Raw genomic sequence first — 10,429 nt, 5'->3', positions numbered from 1 at the left:
TGAGGGCCTTACCCAGGGAGGATATAAGTGTAAAGTTCTCCAGCATCACATCATAGTACAGCCGTCTCTGAGCCTCATCAAGAAGTCTCCATTCCTTCCAGGAGAAGTAGATGGCAATGTCCTCAAAGGTCACACCACCCTGTCATGAAACGGACAGATGGCACCATGAACATTCTCCCTCGGGGAACCCACAATCTAAACCCTGACACATACACCCCATTCTCCCCAGCCACCCCAGCTCCTACCTCAGAATAAATACCAGGTCCTGGTGTCATTCATGCCACCGTCTCCTCACCATCCCATCAATCACTGTGCTCGGTCCTCAGCAATAACAGGGAGGGGGTGCATACATGCAATCTGCGGGGGCCGATCTGGGTTTGGCCCCCCAAGCGCCATCCTTTCTGCCTGGAAATTCCCATGGAGTCTCCCCGAATGTGCCCTCAAACACAGACAATTATGGACCGACCTCGACCAGTCAGTCTCCAATCCCAAGGGCCCTGAGACCCTAAGTTCACACTCACTCCCTCTCCAAGTGAACATGACCCTGTAGTCTGCATCTCCCTCACACCTTCAGACCCCACAGTTGCGCCCCCACAGCTTCCTGCCCCACACCAAAGGATGCCCCCTTGACTCACACTGGTACCTGTCACATGACACCCAAAGGATGTGTGACAAATCCAAACAGGTTCCACTACAACCCCAGCACTCTCATGGATCCCACCAGAGGGAAAGCCTCAAATGCGGCCGAGAAGTCCCCCTCGCCTGCCGGGGAGCCTGGCTTCAGGGACACACACCCACAGCCACGTGGCCGTTTCAGATACTCCCAGTCCCTCTAATACTTCTGTGCTGCCCATGCTGTCCCTCCAACAGTCACAACCCTCCACTCTGCACTGAACCTTTGTGAAAAGCCCAGCCCTAAAGGTCTCCCTGCCAGGCACAGAGACGCACAAGTGACCACACTGGCCCCACACCTTATCCATCAGCAAGACTGTGAAACGGCCGGGACACCAGAAAAGCGCACCACAAAGTTCTGCTGAAGCCCTACACCACTGAATAAAGGGCAGCCCCAGACTCCCTGTCACCTTGCCGCAATTACTCCTAGGTGTCCTCAGCCATCTCTTGTCCCATCATGCCATGGAAGCCTTACCCACCCATCCATCTGCCACATCTTTCTCTCTCCTTCGCCTGTGCCCGCACTGCCCAGCAGCCCCAAGCAGGCGCTGAGCCAGGGGACCACTCTTCAGCACACCTCACTAAGGCCCTCCGACCTACTAATAGCATTGCCCCCCTAGTCTGCACCCCCTCCTCAATGTGATCCAAACCTCCGCCGGGGCCACACAACTGCCGTCACTTTTCAAAGTTTCCATCCTGAAACCTGCCCCGGTTTCCCGGGTTTTCCTGTCCCGCTGCTCACTGGATGACGTCACCCACGCCTCTCTGAACATCTAAGACTTAACGACGTCCAAGCAACTTGGGAGATCTCCAAGGACAATCAACCTACTGCCACCTTCCGTCCCCCTGATGGAGCGTCCACACCTTCCGCTGCTAGGACCGCTGAAAATTAAAAACGGGAAACCTCACTAAAAGGGAGTCGGGAGGACGCAGCTGGGGGAGCTCTCACGCACTACCGCCATGATCAGTGCAGACCCGACAGGACGACACACTTGAACTTGGGGACTGGGAAACTACCTCCTCTACTAGCCCAGAGGGAAAAGGCAGGCTTTCGGGACCACCCCACCCACAGCTCAGCCAATGGGAAGCCACTATACTTTCAATTCCCAGTTTACTCTCAGGGACTTGTAGATTTTAACAGCCTTCCCAATTTAGCCCCTCCCCCTTTAAAAAAGCCTACCTCTCTCGTGTCCTCCAGACTGGCCTACTGTTGAGCCTCAGCTTGCTTGTTCCAGACTGCGGTGCTCTTTCGTTCTCAGAGAAACTCAGTTTTGCCCGTCAAATAACTGGCAGATTAGACTTCAAAGGACCAAAGCCCCCAGGCATTCCGGGACCCCTCCCTTTCTCCTGTCTCCTGCAACACCCCAAATTTGCTTTGGCCCTTCTCGAACCCGGGGCCAAAATTCAACCGCTTCTCTGACATCCACGGTGACCGTTTGGCCCGTCAACGATGACATACAGTGGCGCAGGCACCCCCTCCTGCGCTCCCTGCCCCCTCTGCCCCCCACCCCTGCAATCTGTCCTCTCCGCACCCAGACTGGGCCTATGTATTTACACCTGGGTTACACCGCCTGGCACACCGCCAGCACGGATGGACTGGTCAGGCAGCCAGGTGACAGGCCTCACGGGCGCCGCTGCACCTTGCGTTCGCTGAACCAACCGAGACCTGCCGTGCCCCGCTGGTGGCGCAGGCCCCCTGCAGCCGTGCACCAGCCGGCCCCTCCCCTGCAGCCCGTTCGTTCCCGCACCCCGTCACGCCGGCGCTCAGACGCGGGGACCCCGCCCGCGAGCGCCTCCCGGGCCCGGACACCGGGACCTGGGCCGCAGGGACGCGAGCAGGCGCCCCGCGCTCGGGCCTGGAGGGTCGGGGTTGGCGGGGGGGAGGCTGGGAGGGCGGGGCGGGAGGGCCCGGGGGCCGCGCGTTTACCTCAGCCGGGTTCCTCGACGCGGCCGCCGCCATCGGACTCTGTGGGAGAACTGACACTCGAGCCCGCGGTCCCAGTTCCGGCCCCGGCGGGGAGCAGCCCGAGTGGCGTCAGCGAGTCGTTATCCCCAGTCTATTCGGCGGGGACGTCGCCTCCCCTCGCGCTTTGTCAGTTTGCCACCTCCTCCCCGATAGTCCGCTCCGGAACCTTAGAGGTTGAGCCGACCTGAGGAAAGGCCAGAAGTCGTCCGAGGGGTGAGGCCGGAAGTCCCGCCCCCAGCGGCTGCGCACGCCTAGAAATCCCTTTCCTGTACCCTTGTTGGCTCCTCGCTCTGTCCTCTGTGTCCAGTGCCTTCCGGGTACCTTAGCTCCCAGCGCAGTATTGCCACCAGAGGTAGGTTTTGCACCCTGGAGCTTTGGACACGCCGCACCCCGAGGGTTAGTGGAAAGTGCTGCTCCTACCCACGGGGAACTGCTTTGCACATTGTTAAAGACAGAGAAGAGCCCTAACTTCACACACCATGAAGCTCAATCAGCTTCCAAAGAGGAAAATTATTATTTTATATGCTCCCACGACCTCTTCCTGAGGTAAAGGACACATCATTCAAATGTGTCCAGCGCTTCAGAAATCAAAGGAGTATACACAGCTGGAAAGTTGTTGCTCTTCATCACTTGCACCGTGAAGCGTTAGAGTCAGTTTTGTAATTGGTTAGGAACAATAGAAAAGTTTCTTTAAACAACAAAAATTCAGCCCAGTACATTTTAACGGTCTTTTGCCTTTATTCGTTGATTCGTGAATTGGGCAGCATCACACCTAGCAAGTAGTGAGAAGCTCCAAAGGGCTACAGAAAGGGAAAGGTTTTTTGGTGTTGGTTTGTGTTGTTTTGTTTTTTTGTTTTTAGGAAAAGCTTTTTAAAGGTAGGACAAAAACATCATAAACAGAAAAAAAAAAGGATTATGTCAGTTGAGGTCATCTTAATTGGGGGACAAATGGGTCTTATTAGAGAAATATCTCATCTTCCTTTGGGTGATGGAGAGGACCCATCCATGTAACTGATTACCTTTTTAGTGCTGACCACAAAATTCCTCAGTGGCCAGTGGAAACTAAATTTCTGGGGGTGGTTGAAAGTACAATGAGTGTAGGTATTATGCCCAGGTTTGGTGACATGACCTAGCAGAAGGGACTCCATCTGGGGCCTGTGGTTTACTTTGTCACACTCCATGCATGTCTGTGACAGGGAAGAAGGAAGATGAATGGCAAGTCACCCTGAGTTAGGTGGACAATGAGGAGGTCAGCCTCTGGTTCCACACAAACCTTCACTTGCCTGTATAGTGATTGTGTCCCATCTATTGAGGAACACCTTTATCCATATATTTCTTACTCCATATTCTCAGATATACCCAATTCCTTATAGGAGTTTGACATCAATCTCAGAGAGCAACTTAACAGATGCTATATTTGGTACCAAATACTGTTGCCATTTCCATTTGGAGCATGTGTGCAAAGGGAGAATCTGAACCCAATGATCTCATCTCCTCGCTGGGAAATGATTCTCATTTCTGCAGGTACTGGCAGTAGGAACTGAAATTATCGTAGAAAATCAGATGTGAAATGCCCATTTCAAAAAGCAGTTCATAACGTTTATCTAGTGGTTTAAAGACAGTAACAGAAATACCTAAGGGCAAACCCACATCCCATATTCCTACACATCAGTAAAGACCAAAAAACAGTAGAATTCACAGAACTTTTCTTTTTTAAATGTTTATTTATTTTTGAGAATACAGCCAGGTGAGAGATAGAGAACCGGGGGTGGGGGGGTGGGGTGGGGGGAGGCGGTGGTCAGGGGATCTGAAGCAGGCTCTGTCCTGACAGCAGTGAGTGCAGTGTGGTGGTGGAACTCAGGGATCGCAAAACCATGACCTGGGCTGAAGTTGGACACTCTAACAAGTGAGCCTTGGAACTCACATAAATATTAGAAGAAGGCTCTAAGTAGTCTGAGAAAGGATACAATGAAACAGAGCATGTGGCTGTGCCAGACCAATGTGCTTGGTCTTTGTGAGACTTTTATCTGCAAAATGTGAAATTTTCATTTCTGCAAACATTGAGCAATACTTTCCAGCTTAAAAATAAACAGCCAGTTATTTTACTAGCAAACTGAGTTTATTTAGGAATAACAGTGGAATTTTAACTGGCAAGTGTCCACAGGCAAGTGTCAAGAGACACAGGTAAAGTCAGTTTTTATGAGGTTTTAGGAGGAGATTGGGGAGTGCTGATTTCAATGAAAGTTCACTGAGGAACAACAGTGTGAGGCTGTGGCAGATATTCAGTGGCTGCATGCCTTCATTAGTGTGTCCTTGGTGGGGCAAGGAAAGACCATCCTTCTTTTTTTAATTTTTTTTTTCAACGTTTATTTATTTTTTTGGGGACAGAGAGAGACAGAGCATGAACGGGGGAGGGGCAGAGAGAGAGGGAGACACAGAATCAGAAACAGGCTCCAGGCTCTGAGCCATCAGCCCAGAGCCTGATGCGGGGCTCGAACTCACGGACCGTGAGATCGTGACCTGGCTGAAGTCGGACGCTTAACCGACTGCGCCACCCAGGCACCCCAGACCATCCTTCTTTTTATTAAAGGCAGGAGACTAAATTCCTACCCAGAATGCATCCTCCTTTGTCAATATAAAAATTATATTCCTTGGGAATGCAAGCTGGTGCAGCCACTCTGGAAAACAGTATGAAGGTTCCTCAAAAAACTAAAAATAGAACTACCCTACAAATCAGGAATTGCACTATTAGGTATTTATCCAAGGGACACAGGTATGCTGTTTCGAAGGAACACATGCACCACAATGTTTATAGCAGCACTATCAACAATAGCCAAAGTATGGAAAGAGCCCAAATGTCCATTGGATGAATGGATAAAGAAAATGTGATAAATATATATAGATATAGATATATATATATATATATATATATATATAATGGAGTATTACTCGGCAATCAGAAAGGAATGGAATCTTGCCATTTGCAACTACGTGGGAAGAACTGGAGGGTTTTGAGCTACGTGAAATTAGTCAGAGAAAGACAAATAGTATATGACTTCACTCATATAAGGACTTTAAGAGACAAAACAGATGAACATAAGGGAAGGGAATCAAAAATAATATAAAAACAGGGAGGGGGACAAAACATAAGACACTCATAAATATGGAGAACAAACAGAGGGTTACTGGAGGGGGAGTGGGCCAAATGGGTAAGGGGCACTAAGGAATCTACTCCTGAGATCATTGTTGAACTATATGTTAACTAATTTGGATGTAAATTTAAAAAATAAAATAAAATAAATGATATTCCTTCCTCCTGCAGATTATGTCCTACCAGACTAAGAGCTCCCTCATTTCAGCCTCCTGACTCCATTTTTAAAGGAGATTTCATTTACTAATTTTCACACTACTTTGAAGAGAGACTTAAGGAGGACATTTAGGGTACCTGGAATAGTTTAAATGGGAAAGAACTTGAAATGTCATGTTTAGGGTCACCTGGGTGGGTCAGTCAGTTAAGCTTCAGACTTCTGATTTCAGCTCAGGTCATGATCTGAGGGTTCATGAGATTGAGCCCCACGTTGGACTCTGCACTGACAGTGCAAAGGCTGCTTGGGATTCTCTTTCTCCCTCTATCTCTGCCCTGCTTGCTCTGTGTCTCTCAAAATAAATCAACTTTAAAAATTGTCATGTTTATTCACTGTCTTAACAAATTTGCATTGTGCACATACTGCCTTTTCAGGAACTTTTGGTAGATTCACGAGAGAAATGGAGAGAGAAGACAAGCAGTCCCATATTCATGTGGCTTTTATTATGTTCAAGGAAAACACAGGAAACATGAAAGCAGAAATACTGTTATATTGTACATTAGAATGTGGCAGGTGCAATGAAAAAAAGGAGAGGTGATTTTGTGAGAAGAGGGGATTGGATGTAATACTACATTGTGTAGTGAGGAAGCCCTTTTTTTAAGTTTATTTATTTTGAGAGAGAGAAAGAGTTGAGGAGGGGCAGAGAGAGAGAGGGAGAGAGAATCCCAAGCAGGCTCTGCACTGACAGACTTGGGTCTCAAACCCACGAACTGTGAGATCATGACCTGAGCCGGAATCAACAGCTAGATGCCCACTGGACTGAGCCACCTGGGCACCCTATGCAAGGAAGCTCTTTTTAATAAGAGCACTACTGAGCAAGGATGAGTCACGTGGGTTTTATTTATTTATTTTTTTTTTACTTCTTTTAAAAGATAAAGTTGAGGTGGTTTTGGAGTGGTGGTGAGGGTCCAGAACGAATGGCCAAGAAAGAATTCTTGAGACCTCTTTGTTGCAAAAAGGTGATTTTATGAAAGCATAGGGACAGGGCCTTTGGGCAGAAAGAGCTGCACTGGGGTTGTGAGGAGTGACTGGTTATGTACTATGGAGCTGGGGGAGGTAAAGGCAAAAGGGAGGTTTCCAGAAGGACTTTCATATTCTAAAGAAGACGCATAAGTTATGAGAGGCCTAGCTATTGTCAAGCTAAGGTTGTTTTTTCCTCATGAAGGCATTAACATTAAGACAGTAGGGAGTTCCTGTAGGAATGTTTTACTCTGCCTGTCTCAAGTCTTTGTCAATGGGTACAGGTTATAAAGAAATTTAATTTTATTTTCCATTTCCTTCCTTCCTTGTTTTTGTTCCCCACATCACTATGCAAGGGAGGGTGATGTTGGGGCTCCAGGAAACTGAGTATATGGGTTTCTGGAGGCTGGACTATTGATAAGATTGTCTTTTTCTTGTAATTGACTAAGACATTTGTAAACTGATGAAGACTTGCATCCTGCATAACTATCATCTCTGTCAGTTAGCCATTTGTTCTCTCCTTCTCTTAGCTTATGACAGTCAGGAATGCCTGAGGAATGTCACATATATCCCAATGAGGTTGGCAGGTTGCTGGCTTGTGGTTCGCCCTCTACTTGCCTTTGGCTCCCTCACCAAATTGATGAACATCAAAATTCTGAAGACCATATTTGAGCAAACAGCAAATACATTTGGGCAGCATCAAACCAAACTCAGGGGAAAGGCTTTTTTAGACAAAAGTGGAAAGCAAAGCAAAGAAGTTACATGATTCGCTATAGCTTAAGGAATTGCCTTATTTGGGAAAGCCTAGTTAGCTGTTTGTGATTGGGTGTTTCGATTGGGTGTTCTTAGGTTTCAATTTCTTATCCTAGCAGCCCTCCTTGCCCCCCACACCAAGTAGGATATGTGTGACATTCCTCAGGCACTCCTGCCTACCCAGGGACAAAGGAAAGGAAAGAAGACAAATGGTTAAACTGATCGAGTCTCCATCAGCTTACAAATATCTTAGTAAATATTGTAGTATTGTGGGGAACAAAGACAAAAAGGAAATGGTGGATAAAAGCAAATTTCCTTATAATCTACAGCCTATTGACAAATACTTGAGGCTTGCAGAATAAAATGTTTCTCCAGGAACTCCTTATTGTCTTAATGCTTTGCTAGAGGGAAAAACAATATTAGCTTGACAATAACTAGGCCTCCAGTAATCTGTGAGTCTTTAGCATATGAAAGTCTCTTTGGAAACTTCCCTTCTGATTTTACCCCCCCCCCCCAAAAAAAAACTGCAAAGTATATAACCAGTCATTTACACAACCCCGGTGCAGCTCTTCCTGCCCATGGGTCCTGTCCCCATGCTTTATAAAATCACATTTTTGCACCAAAGACGTCTTCAAGAATTCTTTCTTGCCATCAGCTCTGGACCCCACGAACCCCACCATCACCCCAAAACCTCATCATATGGCATCCAATGTGTGGGGCTATGAGTCTTTTCAACTGGATTCTGAGCTTCGGTGCAAACTTGGTGAGTACTTTCTCTTTTCTTCCTTTACTCTCATTTCGAGGGCCTTTCAAGGAGCATGGTCTTATTGGAACATTTTCTGGTCAATTGTTCAGGCTGCAATCCTCTAGCCCATGGCTACTCTACATGGAGGAGAAAGCCTGACTTTTGGCTAGAAGTTAGTACCTTGGCCAGAATAGTAATAAGACCCAGAAACTTGACGCCCTCTCTTTATTCCTGTCATTATAAAAAGTTGTATGTCTTGGGCACAGGACAGCCACCCAAGTCACCAAGATGGTTGCCAATCTTAAGACTCCAGTATAAGGTTTCCTCCTCATTGGTCTAACATGACCCCCTCCACATCCCTGGTCTAGCCACTTCTGGCAGGGGGACCTGCACCGGGACCTGGCCAAAGCCAGTACCCAGTTGAATTAAAACCCAACCAGGGACCATTTCCTAGGAAGTTGGCTGTAAAAACTATATGTGTTGGAATGTCGCTTAGATCATGATGGATTTCTGTCTTTACTGTTTTTGGTCAATGGCCTCTACTAACTACTACTTAAATTACAAAATTGAGTAATTCCTCCATGTAACATTTTCCCAGTATTTTCCATGGGTTAAAAACAGTGGTTTCTTGGGGGTGCCTGGGTGGCTCAGTTGGTTGAGCATCCAACTTCGGCTCAGGTCATGATCTTGCGGTTGATGAGTTTGAGCCCCGTGTTGGATCTGTGCTGACAGATCAGAGCCTAGAGCCTGCTTCTGATTCTGTGTCTCCCTCTCTCTCTCTGCCCCTCACCTGCTCATGCTCGGTCTCTGTCTCAAAAATATAACCATTAAAAAATTAAAAAACAAACAAACGGTGGTTTCTTGGCCTTCTCAGCAAGGCAAACTTGGTCCATATACTGGCACCCATTTGTAGCCAGGGTGCAATGGGGAAGCGGGGTGGGGTGGGGAATGCTACCATCCCTTTTTCAGCGGTCTTGTTTGGCTGGTTGGTCATCATAGTGACTTCATTTGAGGGATGTCTCAGTTCGTTTTGACACCAGGAACCTCTGACATATACGGTGCATGAAACACCACCTGGGCGTCAGGGGGGATCTTCGTGGTAATCGACCTTCTCTACTTTTCTCTTTCTAGGAGCCTGGGAGCTTCTCTTCCATCCCTAAGGACTCTCCCTTGGGATGCCTTTTTAATTCATTGAAAACAATTTGGATTGCAAGATTTAGGAAAGGACTGATGTCCTGCAACACTGCAAGGCCTTAGTCGAATCTAACAGATCTCTTCTGCAGGCAATAGGGAAAATCGACAGAGGTACCCTAGGTCCAGGTCTTCATGGCTCTAAATCAGGACCCAGACCAAAAGGCCTCTTGCAGAATGTGTTTTACTAAATGTGTTTGGCTACTAAACTCCCTCCTGACAAATTGGATGTCTAAACAGGCCTCCTCCTGCTAGAACTCAGTTGCTGGAGGAAACACAGGCCATCCTTAACGAAAGGGTCACTGACTCTCTCTGTTCCTCCTTGTAATAGATGTGAAGGCCTCTCCCTCAATCATTTCCCAGGTTAATGGCTATAATTGAAACTAACTGTGGTTAGTCTACCTTGCGACAGGGACTTTAAGGAATATTCCCAAGCAGCTGTTGAAACTCCATTTGTTTCAGGGAAATTCTCTGTCTTCTCCGGCCTGATATGGACTGCCTAATTCCAATAGTTGGTGGGGGGCAGGGGAGAGAGAGGGCGAGAGAGAGACAGATAGACAGAAATGGGATCTGTTGCTCTGTCCAAGGTGACAAGGTTCAGGACTGGGAATTCCCTTTGTCTACCTTCTGCTGGCAACTTGCTTCTTCCTTCCCCTCCCCCTCTTCCTCTTTCTGCACCATCTTAGGTGCGGCCTGCAGAACTGGTTCCTATACCATCCTCAGTGCCTCAGGCACCATTAACTCCTCCTCCCACCCTCAAAGTCAGAGAAGAAGAGC

At 47.7% G+C, this 10,429-nt stretch overlaps 2 protein-coding genes across 2 annotated transcripts in view; both read right to left on the bottom strand.

Annotated features, from left to right (window-relative positions):
* The window catches only part of LOC121023505 (zinc finger protein 345-like), a 154,691-nt gene that overhangs the window by 4,966 nt on the left and 139,296 nt on the right, over positions 1–10,429 (bottom strand). Inside the window, exon 2 of the mRNA XM_040465445.1 lies at positions 13–139. Within this exon, the coding sequence (XP_040321379.1) occupies positions 13–139 (127 nt within the window). The remainder of the gene's footprint in view (positions 1–12; positions 140–10,429) is intronic.
* Positions 1–10,429, bottom strand: part of LOC121023504 (zinc finger protein 418-like) — a 216,890-nt gene that overhangs the window by 88,840 nt on the left and 117,621 nt on the right. The window lies entirely within an intron of this gene.

The sequence above is a fragment of the Herpailurus yagouaroundi genome, unplaced genomic scaffold, assembly GCF_014898765.1.
Source record: "Herpailurus yagouaroundi ecotype Mexico unplaced genomic scaffold, PumYag 557, whole genome shotgun sequence".
NCBI lineage: Eukaryota > Metazoa > Chordata > Mammalia > Carnivora > Felidae > Herpailurus > Herpailurus yagouaroundi.
The sequence above is the reverse complement of the archived record's forward strand: the minus strand, read 5'-3'. Positions and strand labels throughout refer to the sequence as shown.